Here is a 16,607-nt window from a genome sequence, read left to right as displayed (position 1 = left end):
CAGTGCCACCGTGAAATGGAGATGACAAGCAGATGAGGAGGCAGGCCGGGCGAGGACATGCAGGATCGGGGCAATGGCTGGAGAAACAGAACCAAGTCAGGTCACGCAGAGCCTTCACGATTATCAAGAGCAACTTGCATCTAAGGGCGGCGTGGGTGTGGGGGGAGGTGAGAGAGAGAGCTCTGGGAATGCTGGAAACCAGTCTATCCCCGCTCAAGGAAGCTGCTCACTGTCTCTGAGCCCGGCATCAGTGCCCGTGAAGCCGACGGCAGCGGGAACGTTCACACTGAGGCAGGCCCAGCACCAACAGCTTCACGGGCGTCACCTCACTTAAACTCAATGATCGCCTGATGGTACCACTACATCCTTCCACGGAGGAGGAACACGAGGAATGGGGGGGTGGGGGGAGCCGTAAATGTTCGTCTTGAGGTTATGCAGCTGCTAACACATTATTAACTAGAGGATTTTTGCAGAAACTAACGTTTGTGGCTGGCAATTTGTTAGGTAGGTGGATACCAATAAAGTCTCCAGTCAATAATGTTCAGGTAACGAAAGACGCATTAATACGTCTCTGGCCAGTAATTTGTTAAGTGGGGTGCTAGGACTCACACCCACACAATCTGAGTCCACCACCTGGACTCTTACTGCTACCTTACTTTGGTGGGTAACAGGGGAATAAGAACACACATGGGGGTTGGAGGTACTATCATAGGAAGCTTTGGGGAAGACTGCTTGTATCTGATTTGAAAGAAAGCAGATTTCTGAAAGAAGAGATAAATGTCATAGACTCAAGAAAAAAATTTAAGTAAGAGTGGGCTTGTAAAAGGTGTTGGGATGGGCTGGATCACTGCTTACAGTGGGTGACAGTATGGCATAACTTTTCCTCTAGGAATTTACATGCAAAGATGGGTAATAACGAGACTTCTGTCTGACAGGACTCCACACCCTCACTGGCAGCACAGCCTGAGTGGCCGTTCCGAGCCATCTGGAAGTGCTCAGAATAGTCAGGCATGGGGCAGTGGCTCTCACACTCAAGCATGGACATCACCATCACCTGGAGCGTCTACCACACAGGGCACCCAGCTCCACCCCTGGACTCTCTGATGTCGTAGGTCTGGGCAGGGCCCAAAACTGGCACTTGTAATTGATCCAGGAAATAGGCCTTGAAAAACACAGCCTGGGGGCGAGTCTCAACTGGGTTCCATGAGCTAATTAATGTGGTATTCATTACTGTGTTATTTATGGCAGCGGGCGGAGGCAACTCAAGTCTTGGGGGGAACTGGTAATTAAAATGTGGTATATGTTTCTGAAAGAATACCACGCAGCAATTTGAGATGATAGCTTTCATATAATATCACATGCAGATCTCAAAACCATATTGAGGGGAAAAGCAGCAGCAGAATGGATAAGTCATACTGTCTAATTTAAATTCAACACACAAAACAGTAAGAGATATTTTCAGAAGTACACATACGTCTGAAGATACGGCAAATTAGAGAGGTCTGCATTAAATATACCACAGTGTGTACTAATGAGGGGAAAGGAGTGAGATGGAGAATGAAAATGGGAAAACATTCAGCAAAACCAAAGTGGAGCTTTGCACAGATGGAGAAGACAGGCTGATGTGACAAAGTGTGACGAGCTCAATCTATGTACCTCTTGAAGACCTTGAAAAAAAAAGAAAAAAAAAACCACCCCCAAACTATATAATTTCGCAGTCTGTCAAGGAGTTTAATAAGCAAGATCTCATTTGATGTTGAGAGCACTAAAAGCAAGTTTCACTGCTGACTCATGGAAAAGGAGTTTCAAAAAACATGGGGGTCACTCGCTCAAATAAACAAGGCTCAAGAGCAGCCTTGTAGGCCCACACACACACACACACAATTCTAAGACCTTCCAGGGAGTTTGATGGTGGACTGCCAAGTTTTTGGTCAACGAAACTGCAGCCTTCTCTAAGTTACCACAAAATAGGTATTCCAACTGTGATTAAGAATAACAGACAGACACGACAGAAGTGTGTGTAAGTCCGAACCAGAGAGGCCAAGGGGGCCATGAGGGGCGGGTGGACTACTCACACTTGCTTCTCATGATGACTGTGGGCAGCGAGGATGTGTCGTGTGCCTGCATGTTCCCTTTGGGTTGCTGTAAGAAAAAGAGATTTCGATAAATTTCACAAGTTTTGATGAATTTTACAACTTATCTCTGTCAAGTCTCAAGAAGCCTAGAACAAAAAGCCAGCCGCTCCCCTGTTCCTGCCAACGGCCCTCAGGGTCCTACTCTCAGACACGGCCACCCATGCTTGCCGTCGCCCTGAGCCCGCCCAGCCTGCAATTCTGCGAGAGCCGTCTCCTCTGCTTGGAACGCTCCTCTCCCTTCACAGGCCAGGCAGTCTCCTGTTTCAAGGTCAGACCTCAGGGGCAGAGCCACCGTGAGCTTCCGTCTTCTCCTCCCGTGAGGCAGTGACTGGCACCCCTCAGAATGCTGTGCGTACCCCTCAGAATGCTGTGCGTACGCCCCCTCCCCCTGCCCCGGCTAGTTCTTTCCTTATTTATGGTCACTGTCTGCTGGTCCATTGTCCCCACCACAACGCTGGTTCCTTACAAGCAGCATCTGTGCCCTTTCCATTTCCATCTCTCCGGTGACCAGCATTTATGTATAAGGTGTTAAATAATTCTTAGGGAAAGTGCTAATTTTAAGACTTTTCGTGGCGTGGAACAGAGACAACGTGTGGGAAAACTCCGGGTTGAAGCGATTCGTCGGAGATAAACCATTAGTGGAAAAGAGTCTGTTGAGAATGGGACTCCCCCTCTTGGATGACACTGTCACACAAGGCAGGCGATGTCCCTGCTGCTGTCCTTCTCTGGCACAGTCACAATGACGACACTCGTACCAGAGTCACAAATTCAAAGGCCCAGGGGTCAGGCAGGTGACAAGAACAGAGGCAAGCTGGAGGCGGTGGCAGGCAGCAGCCTGGGCCTGCGCATCTTGTCCGGAGGAGGCGGCAGCCACTCAGCCCAGTGGGCCGTCACCTCCATTCGCCTCCAGCATCTAAGGACCCACAGCCCAGACTCTGTTCTATGGGCTTAGGAGCTGCCAACGGATCAAACGCTCCTGACTTCAGACTGCCTGGCAAGTTTGATGCTTACATACATTCTAGTGGGGGGAAGGTACAGACCACAGAAAGTAAATATAATAAATACACAGACCCTAAGAAGGTGATATTTTGCATTAGTCACTCAGTCGTGTCTGACTCTTGACGACCCCATGGACTATAGCCTGCCAGGCTCTTCTGTCCATGGAGTTCTCCAGGCAAGAATACTGGAGTGGGTTGGCATTACCTTCTCCAGGGGATCTTCCTGACCCAGGGATTGAACCCAGGTCTCCTACACTACAGGCCACTTCTTTACCATCTGAGCCACCAGGGAAGCCCCAAGAAGGTGATAAATACTGTAGAAAAAGAGAAAAATCCAGCCCTTGGACAAAATTTATGTCCATGGGCTGAATAAGACCCAGGGTACAGAAGCCTGTCGTCTTTACACTAGTTAGTGCTTCTCAAAGTGCAGTCCTCGGACCAGCAGCATCAACATCTTTTGGGAAGTTATTAGAAAGATAAACTCCTTGGCCTCACCCACCCAGAATCAGAAATTCTGGGAGTGGGTCACTGGCCCAGTGTCGTTTTATAACAAGCCCCTGAGATGAATCTCAAGTCTGAGGCCACTTCACTAGATAAACGTGTTTGGTTACTGGAAGCGAACAGCACGCTGAGCGTGCGTGTAGATGGTGTTGGAGAGCACTCATCTGACAAGAACAAAGACAGTTATGAGTGACTGAAACACTGAAAAACCACACGGGCTACCTAAACGCCCGTCTGCCCCCAGCCTCGTACTCTACAAGGGCCTCTGACGTGCACTGGGTGTTATTATGTGACGTGCACACTCGGAGCGTGGACGACCATCCACTCCTCTTCTTGTTGTGTGATCTATATAGACCTGTGGAGAAAAGGGATGCCGGGCAGGCTGGCTCAAAACCCTGCCCTCCCCAGGCTGTCAGCACGTCAGAACCCCTGATTTCCACCTGCTGCCCTCGGGGTCCCCAAGGAGGAAGGCAGGAGTGTGCAGAGCAGGGCAGGTCTGCAGACATGGTTAAGAAGAAAGTCACTGCACTGGTGACAGACGACAATCACAGCGAAATGTGTGTCTAATGTGGACAAGTTCTGAAAGCATTTTATCTTCCGAAAGTCACAAATTCCCGAGTGTGTCAAGAAGAGATGAAATGTTTTGGGTTACTGCAGTCTCAAAGGAGGTACCAGATGATGAAAAGACAAACAGAAACTCTAACCCCGAGTCTCCCAACTCTGAGGATTTCATTGGTTCAGGCAGAAATGTCTTACCTTCATTTTGACCTTTGCACAGGAGCTCAGACTTTCTCTGCAGCCTTTGTGGACCAAGGCGCCACAATCTGAAAAGAGAGCAGAACGCCAGGTGACATTAAACACACAGTGACTACAGGTCCACACGGATTTTCACTGCCACGGAGGCCTATGGACCACCGGAGAAGCCACTCACATGTCAGGGTGTGACTACCCGGGATTACAGACTGCAGCCCTCTTCCAGGAAGCAGGCATGTGACATCATCAGGAGGAGGAGAAACAAGAGCAGATAAATGACAAACCTGGCGCTTCTCGGGCAGGAAGCTGAGAGGCCACCAAAACTAAAAGTGAAAGTGTCTGCTGTCGACATGTGAGTCTGTGTCACAAATAATACGTAAGTGGTACGGATCTGTATTTGTACATCTGGAGGAGGAAATGGCAACCCACTCCAGTGTTCTTGCCTGGGAAATCCCATGGACAGAGGAGCCTGGTGGGCTACAGTCCGTGGTGTTGCAGAGTCGGTCACGACTGCGCATGCGTGCATGCCCACGCACACACACACAGACATTAACATAAACATGTAAGAACAACCACAAATGATATGTAAATGCACCCCATCACAGGGGCTTTGAAATCTGTACAACTGTGTCACCGGCGGAGTGTGAATCTGAAAATCCACCTGTTTGTGTCCTTTTGACTTTGACTCCTATCCACCTTGAACTTTGTGCAACACTCCAGGTCAAAAGTTGCAGAAGAAACATCAGAACCACCCCTCAGCACCTCCAGGAGCCCTGACTCAAGAGAAAGTGGGAGACTTCCTGAAAGATGAAGCAGCACCCACGATCTGCTGAGGACATGATTTTTATCTCAACTCCTAGACCCACAAGGGCTGCTGACAGAAAAAACCCAGTCCTCAGGGCCTCAAGAGGGCCAGCATCAGCTTGCACTGCTGCTATGAAGTCATACTGAGCTGGGCCAAGAGGCTGGAGGGGAATTAAAGCAAGTAAGAGATCTGTCTGCGGGGATTCCATGGCGAAAGCCTCCCCAGGGAAAGGCTCCCTGAGAAAATCAACAGACACCGCCCTTAGGCAACGCTTCCATTCTGACTCAGGAAGGACTGCAAGTCCTTGAATGGTCACCCGTGAAGCAAGGGCAGGACGCTCTCCTGACTTACATGTCCGGGTTCTGAGGTGTGAGTGTGGAAAAGGCCAGAATCCTAGACCCCCGGGCCTTCTCCGTTCCTCTGCAGCATCTGCCAGGCCCACAGGCCTCTTTCCTCACACCACCAGTCACAGTGTATTGGATGGTCCTGTGATTTTCTCCTCCACCGAGGAAAGAGCCTGCCTGCAGTGCAGGAGACCCAGGTTCACTCTCTGGGCTGGGAAGATCCCCTGGAGAAGGGAGTGGCAACCCACTCTAGTATTCTTGCTTGGAGACTCCCACGGACAGAGGAGCCTGGCGGGCTATGGTCCACAGGGTCACAAAGAGTCGGACACCACTGAGCGACTAACATTTTCTCCTTCACCGAGTGTTCCTCCAGGGCAGGGCCTCTCCATCTCCTGCTGAAACTTTAATTAAGTCTCCCTAGCACAGTGCCTGCTCATGCCGCCTATTCCAATGTCCGTTTTAGCCTTTATGCTTATTTTATACAAAAGCCAAGTGCCCTGTCACAGCCTTGATTCCAGCAGGTCAAACACACACTTCTAACAGTAAAAGGAGCGCTAGAGGCACAGCTGTCACACTAAGTGTGTTTCAGGTCCTGGCTCCCCAAGTTACTCACTGTGACTCTAGGCCGGTTCCTCCTCCATAGGCCTCCATTTCCTCAGATCTCCAAAGTGAAAGGCCTGCATTTGCCCTCCCAATTCCCTTTCTCTGTGCTTCTGTAAGACTCCTTATGCTGCATATCTTGAAAGAGATGATTTTTCAAGGTAAATTACTTTAAAATGTTCTACAAGGCTCATGCTGCAGAAGAGTTTTCAACTTCTTCAGTCATCTGAATCGTCACTAGGACACAACCATCCTTCAGGGCCTGGTTGGGGCAGTTCACACGGAGGAATCACGGCAGATACGACCCCCACGAAAGAGGCCACCTGGAGCAACTCCGCTTTGGTCAACAGGATGGTCCAGAGCAGGAACTAGCTTGGAAGTGGGATGGGGTGAAGCTTTATCCTGGGCCTTTAACTCTCAGGCCTACTGAGCTTTCTGTTAAGTAACCTCTTCTAGCTCCACCCCATGAGAAATTGACTCTCCAGTCATTTTTCTGATGCTCATCAACTAGAAGAGACCCTGAATTTCATTTCCCAATGTCAGCATGAGGGGAGCCTCTCTGGGAAAGGTTTACTCAGGGAATCAACAAGAGGAAGCAACCTGGAGGGTTCTCAGAAGTCCACTCTTGCTTCCAGCGTCCTCTCCTCCAGGATGACACTGCAAGGAGCCGCACGGATGCTGTGCTTCTGGCAGCTTCCACTGCTGGTGATTATGCACACTTCCACGTTAAGTCATGAAGTTGCTCCAGAGGTCAGCAGTTATGAAAGGGTTATACATCCCTAAATATTAATGCCAGGGCAGAATTCTCAGCAACATCCCTTTCTGGGCACAAGGGAGCCTTTGCAGAGAGCCCCCCTGGGGAGTGACTCATTCTAATCAGCGAAAAGGAAACATTTTGAGGATACTTTTCTCAAGAATTGGAATACTCTAGCCCTTGTTAAATTGTCAAGTTCTCTGCTACTTGGAAATAAAGATACATTTTGACTAAGAAATCATCATACTGCTCCCAGAAAAGAGAAGAATTGGCAAACAGAAATCCAAATAACTCCTGAGACTCCAATGCCTTTGTACCCTACTATACATCATGCAATGAAACTCACATTACAGATCTAGACTCTGGTGAACTTTCATCAAAGGCTTTAAGCCCCACGAGCCAAAGGCCTTCCACAAAGGGTCAAACAGGAAACAGGTGGGCCGGACCGAATTTGTCCTACTAATATTCAAAACTGACTTATACTCAAAACTTTTTCCCACTTACCTCTCAGAAAATGAGACTCCAAGACTCTCAGAAAGTGACTCTTCCAACTCTGCAACCCCATGGACTGTAGCCCACCAGGCGCCTCTGTCTACAGAGTTCTCCAGGCAAGAAGACTGGAGTGGGTGGCCATGCCCTTCTCCAGGGATCGTCTCGACTCAGGGATCGAACCTGGGTCTCCTGCACTTCAGGCAGATTCTTTACCATCTGTGCCACACTCCTTACTTAGCTTAAGCCCATCTATGTGTGTGTACACTTCTAGCCCCTTGGCCACACCTCTGAGCTCTGAACAAACTCTTTCCTGCAACTGTGTCCCTTGCTCACTCTTCCTTCCCTGACTGGGTTGGCAGGACTCAGCTCTCTGAAGTCTTCTCTGACTCTCCCAGGGAAGCAGACCCCCAGTGATCTCTGAGCTTCTGGTATCCCATGCCTGCCTCCATCATGGTACTGTACCGTGACAGTCTCCCCTCCCTTGCTCCACAGACACCTGAGACCATGGTGCAGTCCTGCTGACCCCACATGTCCTCACGCACAGGCTTCTCAGCTCCCCTTCCTACCTTTTTTCTTTGTCTTTCACATGAAGTGAAGTGAAGTCGCTCAGTCATGTCTGACTGTTTGCGACCCCATGGACTGCAGCCCGCCAGGCTCCTCTGTCCATGGGATTCTCCAGGCAAGAATACTGGAGTGGATTGCCATTTCCTTCTCCAGGGGATTTTCCCAACCCAGGGATCAAACCCGGGTCTCCCGCATTGCAGGCAGACGCTTTATCCTCTGAGCCACCAGGGAAGCCCATTGTTTTTAATCCCATTCTTCCTTGCCCTCTGTGCCTTGCCTAAGTATCGTAAGAGAACCTCTTCTTCATACCATTTTACTGACACAAAATAATACTTTGAAACATGGGTGAAAAAAATATGGGGAAAACTAATGAATTCGTATCACAGCCAAAGAAACCACAGATTTCGAAATGGAATTAAAAGGGAGTGCCACACCTAACAACCTTATCTTCAAAATGTGTAAAACTCATCATAAAACAGAAAGACAAAGAATAAAATAGAAAAACGATATGAAGATTATGAACAGGCAATTCACAAAACCCACAGTTTCATCACCCTATAGAGAATTAAATAGTGGGAATGGTGCAATTACTTTTAATAGATTTTAGGAATATTTAAGTTCTCAGACCAGTGTTTGAGATTTAAAGGACAACTCCAATTGACATACCATAGAAACAGAAGTAGTATTTTTAAAATGTACTTCTGGTAAACAACTTTTCACACAATCCACTGTTCTAGTTAACTGACACACACGTCCCCAAAGCCACAACCCAGCTGAAGTTTCAACATACTTTATAACATGGCCACAAGTCTGAGACACAAACAGTTTGCATGCATGTCTCCTTAACACACTCGAGTACCTACTTGAAAACCACTCAACTTGCTACCCAGCTGTCCTGGACTCAGTTCACGGTAATGGTTTTAGTGGTGTACGTGGGCGACTTAGAAACTTCGGCCCAACTGACATCAGCTGAAGTCTTGAGGTTAAAACCTCTGTTTTGGAAAACAGACAAGTACCAAGAACATACCAATTGAAGACAATCTAATACCACTTTCAAGCTCCCTATCACAAACTCTATACCATGTAGTTAGGGAGATCAAAGAATTATTTGGCCTTTTATTTATTTATTTTTCAAAAAAGATTTCCTAATAGCAGTAAGCAATATGCTTTCATTCTTCAAAGTTCTTCAAAAAGGTCTTGGCACCGTGGTTTCCGGGAACAGAGCTGACCCTTAATTGGACTCCTCTGAACTTAAAAGCAAACAGCCCAGCCTTCAGCTTCTTTCCTGGCTACACGGAGGCATCAAACAATAGAATATGAAGGAAAACCCACAGGGCTGTGAGCTCGCATCTATTCGTTGCTTCATCTTGTGAAAACTCTGCCACCAGAGCTTTGGTGAACTGTTATATACCATACATCCATTCACTTTCAGCAGAGAAATCCAACAACCCACTACAGAGACTGGCCTAAGAAAATCAGCTTTAAAGAAGAGTTAAGAGGAGACACCATGCCAAACTGAAATGGAATTAGAGAATGGCGTGAACACTCCAGGCCTGCCTGTTAAAGGAAGGATTCACCTTCCTGAGTTGTGTCAGGTTCTGAAGAAAGGGCTTGTCCACCGCTTTTCCAGGGCGGGCTGTGCTGAAGAGCTCGGACTACCCTTCCTCCTGGAGACTGGTCTGAGCAGCAGAATCCACGCTGGGGAGAACTCTCAGATCCTTCTAAAGGTTAGGGGTTGGAGAGACTTTTCTAACTTAAAGGAGAGAAAGGTCCAACTTCTTGCTAACATATCAACACTCACCAACAAAACAACAACAGCAGAAAAACATTTAAATACTGATAAATTTAGAAATACATGCTCAAAAAGGATTTCTGCAACTTCTGGTTTAAATTCTCTGGGGACTGTGAGACACGGCCTGGTCTGGACTGATAGAGCGTAGATACAAATGACTTGTAAGATATTCTCGGTAGCTGGTGTGATAACCACAGTGTTGGTTATACGGAACAAGACGAAAACCACAAAAGAGAGCTACATCACAGCAGCTGGAGGGCTCACCTAACAGAAATTTTTGTAAGAATGCTGGCAAACAAATCAACAAAAAGCAAAACCCAAAGTGCTCTGCTTGGGTAAGAACTGGTTTTACTGCTGAGGCTCTTCCACCGTCCTTTCCCCTAAACACACTTTTAACTGGTTATATGTATTTCACCATCTAAGCAATGAACTCTAAATGTGAGAAACCTGCTTGTCCAGAGAGCTGCCTTTCAGGACAAAATCTCGAGGTGAACCAGACCATCACAAGCAGTCTGAACTCTTTATGTTTCCTACTTGGGTTGAGGCTGGTCCACTTGTTTCTTTTCTTCCAATCAAGAGAGGCAACCTACCACAAAAGTACTCAGAAGCTGCTAACACAACAGAAAATAAATCCACAGTAATCTCAGTTATCATCTTGCATGTGTTTAAAGCAAACAAAATAGAACCACTGGCAAGATCTGAAAACCCGAATGTAGCAGATTCCTTGTGCTGAAGGGCTCCACCAGGCATTCCAGAGACCAAGTTATTCGTGGTGGCTGGAAAGAACAGCTGACTTATTCAAGGCAAGCTTTACATAACTGCAAGGGGGAAGAAGTGGTAAGATGCTCTCCTCCTTTCTCTATTAAAGTTACTAAAATCCTAAAGTAAGAGTAGAGTTTTGGCAGAGTTAAAACAAACAAACAAATTCGCCAAGTTTCTCCTAAATTCAATTACTTATTCCCGACAAAGGGGGAACTCTGCTTCCACCGTGTGTTTGTTTTCCAGGAGTAAACTGCAGAGGAACCAGCTTCAGGGAGGCTTTGCTCCTGCCCCTTGGCTATTTCTAGCGTCTGTAATCTTGACCATTTCCACCTAAGTCCACCAAAGGAACTCAGCTTTCACCACGACTATGACTTCAGACGGGTCCAGGTGTTTTCCAGTGGGGTCAAGAGATGTTGACTTGTTTTAAAAGTTCCAGCCTGCTGAATCTCTCAGTATTTGCATGCAGAAAGATGTATTAGAGTGACTAGAGATGTTTGAAAGACAGGCGAAGACCAACATTAGCCATCGTCACATGGACCACGATGGACCAGGTAGCTGATCTTTCTAAACCGTGAGTCAAAACTGACTGAGCAGCCACTTGGGGTCTGAGGCTCCAGGGTCAGCAAACAGGATTATGTTAATCCAAGGAAACGGTTGCTAACAGCACAAGGGTTTCCTACGAGGTAAAGGAACTGGAGGTTCCTGTTTCCTGAGATTCCTGCGAAGATCCCGGACATGAGAGGGGATGGAGGGAAACGAAAAAAGATTCTGAGTCCTCAAATTACTCATAGTTTCCACTTCCTGCCAAAATCACAAACGGTGCTTCACACCCACAAACATGCACTGCAGGCCCTGTTCTTCAGGAAGCTGCAGAGAATCAGCCCATTACCTCTGTTCCTTGGGGAAGATGACTACATGTTGTTTCCTTTGCTTTCAAGCCTTGATTTTTCCTCTTCTTTTTACAAGTGGCAGGCTGCACCCTGCCACACACAGATCTTAAGGCCACCACTGAACGTTGAGCTTCTTTCAACACTAACCCTGGAGCGGACTGCAAAGCTATAGTTGAGACTGGGAGCCCCTAAGTTTCTGAGGTGGGGTGGTATGCAAACTGAAAATGTTATTTTTGCACCTAGGTATATATACTAGGGTAACCAGGCCCTATCAAACAGTTCCTTTTTGTCATCTGATTCTTTCGGTTTAAACCTAAAAGCATTAACTCTTCTTCCTTGTTGTGCTAAGCAGACCTAAGATAACTTGTGACGTCTGTAGTTAGATCAAGTGACTTCCGTAAGTCAAAGAACTGCTGGCAGAAGACATCAGGACAATAGTTCCTCCCCCGACAGAGTCTCCAGACAGAAGACTCTTGGGATGGCACAGTGGACTCCATGAAACAGTCTGCTTCCAGAAGAACCAGACAACTTGGGTGACCCAGCATCAAAGTCACAAATTAAGACAAAAAACCTCCACCCTACTGTTATAAACACTGTTAACACAGAACTAGTAGTCAACCCACTATTTTATTGATCTTCCATATTTAAAAAGCCTTAATAAAATATTGCTATATTGTGTGCTATCAAATATGTAAAATATTTAGCACAGATATTTGAACTATAATTTCAACATTTACTTTTGCAATGAAAGAGAACAGTGAAGCTGTTCTGAGGGATCAAAATATGAGCAATCATGTGGATATTATACTTGCTGTTCATGTATCTACCTCAGCATCTAATTTATGTCTGTATTTCTTTTTGTGGCTCAGACGGTGAAAAATCTGCCTGTGATGCAGGAGGACCTGAGTTAAATCCCTGGGTCGGAAAGAGCCCCTGGAGAAGAGAATGGCAACTCATTCCAGTATTCTTGCCTGGGAAATCCAACGGACAGAGAAGCCCGGCAGGCTACAGTCCATTTGGTCGCAAAGAGCTGGACACAACTGAGCGACCTTCACTTTCACTTTTCATGCATAATACAGAGTACAGTATCTTCATTTTCACAGATAGGTAGGTACAAATATTAGTAGTTTTCTTTTTAAAAAAATGGCTTGCCTTGCAATCATATTACATTCTTCAATTAATTCAAGATGGAAGGAAAAATTCAAACAAAGTAGGTAGACTGACAGCTAAGGTTAATATGTTGATGTTAAAATTTGGTGACACTTTTGAGAGTGTATTTTTAAGTGGGTTGTAAATTAGTCTTAAAAATACATAAATTCCACAATTTGTGGAACTTCCAAAACACCAGTTCCACAAAAACCATTCTGAAAGCCACTGTTCTATCGAGCTATTTAATTACTACACAGACCAGTGGCTGAGAACTTGAGTCTACAAGCCTCAAATCTCTTCAGTTGGGTTGTTCCCCGTCAGTAGCAGCCCCGCCCCCATCAAGTGATTCTTCGTGAGTGGCTCAGCATCCTTGGGCCACAGATGTTTCCCAGAGGCAACACGAGTCCCCTCTTCAGGGGGCGTCCTGTAGACACTATTACTGATAGTATAAGCACTTCTACAGTCTGAGGTGCCCTAGCTCTATTTCATCACGGAGTGAGTCCAGTAGAAGAGAATTTCTACTGAGCAGGGAAAGGTATGGAGGAACAAAAATGGGTTTAGGATGCCTGGTTACAAGAGGTGCATTCTCTTCCATCAGAGGGGACATTCTGTTCTTTGACAAAGCAGTCATGTGCCAGGTATAGGTTCAATTCAGAGTCACTGAACTCTAACACAGACTAACAATAATTCAACTCTTTTTACCCGAAAATAATGTGTATGCAAAAATCAATGACAGTAATAAGATGATTCATATACTGACAACATCAGACAACTTTTTCCAGCCTGCACTTAAATTGAAAAGTTATCTGGAGCTACTAGTGGAAGTATATAGTGAGTCATCCACTCACTATAACCATAAACCTATGGTGCTCTATGAAAGTCAAAGAGTTAGTCGCTTAGTCGAGTCTGACGCTTGGAGACCCCAACAGAGTGTAGCCCGCCAGGCTCCTCTGTTTATGGAATTCTTTAGGCAAGAATACTGGAGTGGGTTGCCATTCCCTTCTTCAAGGGATCTTCCTGACCCAGGGATCGAATCCCGGCCTCCTGCATTGCAGGCGTCCCGGAATCTGAGTTCACCGTTCATCACCTGAGTCACCAGAGAATAGCACAGAGAAAAGGATTCTTTGCGTCCTCAAACAGGATTTTCCTTTTCTTTTGTCTTCTGCTGGTATTTCACATCACAACGCAGAACGGAGAGCTGGTGGGGTCTGCTTCTCGTCCACCTGGTGCTACCAGGACAGTGACAGAGCGACTCTCTCTGAATCTTCTGTCCAACTAACTGGTTAAAGCCATTACGTTCTTCAGTCAACATCAACATAGTCTGCGCTTTCTTCAGAGACCAGCTGACAAGCAGAAAAACCTTTGAAACTACCAGTGAGATGACATTTACATTTTTTTTAAACTCAGAGAGCCAATATTCAAGTCCAGTCTTAAAAAATTCAAACAACGCAGAAGTATAGAACAAAAACTTAGTCCCCTTCAATCTCTCCTCTAACCTCTTTTTCAAATTGTTAACAGTTTGGTGTATATCCTTTTAGACATTCTCATATAGCTACATAAACAATTACTATTTATTTATCTGTTTCCTATCATTTGGGATCATACAGACAGTTCCATTTATTGCCTCTCAAGTTTCCGAAACATCTTGGAGATATGTCGATACCTGCAGATCTATTCCACTGGCTGGGAAACCACAGCTTGGGGGCTGAGGTCAGCCCACACCTGTTTTGTAAAAGCGGGTTTATTGGAATATAGTCGCGCTCACATTTATGTCTTATCTATGGCTGCTTTTGTGCCACAAGAGGCGGGTAGGGTGATCACCACAGATGCCTAACAGCCTCTGAAGCCTAGTGTCCTATCAGCTTCTTCACAGAAAGACATTTTTTAAAACTAATTAATTTATTTGGCTGTGCAGGGTCTTAGTTGTAGCAGGTGGGATCTAGTTCCCTAACTAGGGATCGAACCCAGGTCCCCTGCATTGGGAGCTCAGAGTCTCAGAGCCACTGGACAACCAGGGAAGTCCCTACAGAAAAACTTTGCTGATGACCTTTGAGCTATTCCATTTTTTACCACTGGCCTAATATTCCACCTAAAGAATACATTACATTTTACTGTTAAATATTTAGCTCCTTTGAAGGTTTCCACAACATGAACAATGCTGCAATGAGTAAGTACCAAGGATTATATCTTGAGAGCTCTTACCCGAAGCCACTGTGAATATGCAACTTGAGAAAGGTGTTTCTAATTACATATTCCAACCACTGAAAAGGATCATGTGATGTGACACAGGTGCTAAATATGGAAACATTAGCACCAATCAGATTATAATACACAAATGCATCAAGTTAATGCTTGGCACTTTCAAATTCACACAGTGTTACATGTCAAATATACTCATGGAAAAAAAGAGAAATAAGAAAAAATAAGAGAAAGGTGCCAGGCACACAGGTTGTTCAAAGAATATTTGCTGACAAACAGCTTTTGAATGAATTATACAGTGCCTTGCCTATTGCAGGCAACTGATCTTTGCTGAACAAATTAATTTACGATAAGGAACTCAAATGCATACTTATTGGTGCTGTTAGTCACTCAGTTATGTCTAACTCTTTTGAAACCCCATGGACTGGAGCCCACCAGACTCCTCTGTCCATGGAATTCTGCAGGCAAGAATCCTGGAGTGGGGAGCCATTCCTTTCTCCAGGGGATATTCCTGACCCAGGGATCAAAGCCAAGAGTCCTGTGTCTCCTGCATTGGCAGATGGATTCTTTACTGTCTGTGCCACCAGACTTATTGACAGTTAAAAGTAAAAAAAGAATTCAGTATGAAGTCACCAAGATCTCCTAGAATATTCACTCAGCTCTTCCCCACTACTGAAGCAGATGACAGAATGGAAGCCATTGCTCCTTTATGTATATAAAATCTAAATCATAGTAACCCACCAATGATGCAGAACACTAAAGTATGTGAAAAATCTCCATGAAGATTTTTCAAGAGCTGCTTGCATTCAGTTATTTATTTTTTATTATTAGTTTTATTTTTACTGTTAGTTTTATTCAGTTATTTTTCAAATCCACCCACTGGTTGTGCAGTATTTTAAGAAGCAGAGAGCGTCCCCCTCAGGCACGTGGTCTCTGGGCACATAGTGGCAACTGGAATTGAGACCCCTGAATATAGTCAAGAGGTTTAAACTAAAGACTGTAACAGCCCTGCCAAAGAGCCTGGAAAAAACCATGCACACCTGCCCTCCCCTGGACCTGGTGTGAGAACTGTGTGTTATATATGAGTCTAGGGTCCGGATTTATACCATTTGTATCTCCTAGAACCCTGAGTTAAGGAGCTGTCTCTAGAGGTTTAGTGGAATTCCAATCCGGCAATGATGAAACCCTGTGGGATCCCCGCTGAAACAGACGCAGGACTGCGGCACCGCATGGCCACTGCGGCAGGACGGGGACTCCAGAGATTCCCACGGGAGGGGGAAAAGTCTTATGAAGCTGAAGCTGAACTTACGACAAAAAACCCCCCAGATACCACGTAAGCAAGGTAAACCAGGATGAAGAAGCATTAGCAAATGCAGGCAGAAGATGCTGACAGTTATTGAATGGTTGACATGAATCAAGTCCCTAATGGCGAACAGGATGTACACTGTTTGCGGATTTTCTTTTCTGCATGCTCACTTATGTACTAGTTTTCTACAAAACTTATTTTGTTGAGAAGACATTTTTAAGAACTATGTTTCATAGCAGAAAGCAGGTGTTCAGCCTGCTGTACTGCTGGGAGTTGCTGGAATATGAATTTCATGCAGCCAACCAAGAAATGTGGTCTTTCCCCGTTCTTCTCTGAGGCCAACGTTCCTGTCATGGAGAACAGGCACTTTACAGGGGAGACGATTCTTTGCAGTGGAGGAGGAAATTCCCACAGCTCTCACTGGTACAGATTTAAAAGAGAAATGGAGTGTCTAACACACAGACTTGACACATGGGTGGCTCACTCCGCCGCACTGTTAGGCAGACACATGGTATGTGTGATCCTGGAGGATTCTGAAGGGAAAAAGAGGCGCCGGGATGGTA

At 45.9% G+C, this 16,607-nt stretch overlaps 1 protein-coding gene across 10 annotated transcripts in view; it reads right to left on the bottom strand.

Moving 5' to 3' along the window:
• Positions 1-16,607, bottom strand: part of AKAP13 (A-kinase anchoring protein 13) — a 314,021-nt gene that overhangs the window by 32,545 nt on the left and 264,869 nt on the right. For all 10 annotated transcript variants that reach the window (XM_070478204.1, XM_070478206.1, XM_070478207.1 and 7 more), the window contains 2 exons: positions 4,391-4,458; positions 2,076-2,142 (listed from right to left, as the gene is read on the bottom strand). In XM_070478204.1, the coding sequence (XP_070334305.1) occupies positions 2,076-2,142; positions 4,391-4,458 (135 nt within the window). The remainder of the gene's footprint in view (positions 1-2,075; positions 2,143-4,390; positions 4,459-16,607) is intronic.

The sequence above is a fragment of the Odocoileus virginianus genome, chromosome 16 (genome assembly GCF_023699985.2).
Source record: "Odocoileus virginianus isolate 20LAN1187 ecotype Illinois chromosome 16, Ovbor_1.2, whole genome shotgun sequence".
Classification (NCBI taxonomy): domain Eukaryota; kingdom Metazoa; phylum Chordata; class Mammalia; order Artiodactyla; family Cervidae; genus Odocoileus; species Odocoileus virginianus.
The sequence above is the reverse complement of the archived record's forward strand: the minus strand, read 5'-3'. Positions and strand labels throughout refer to the sequence as shown.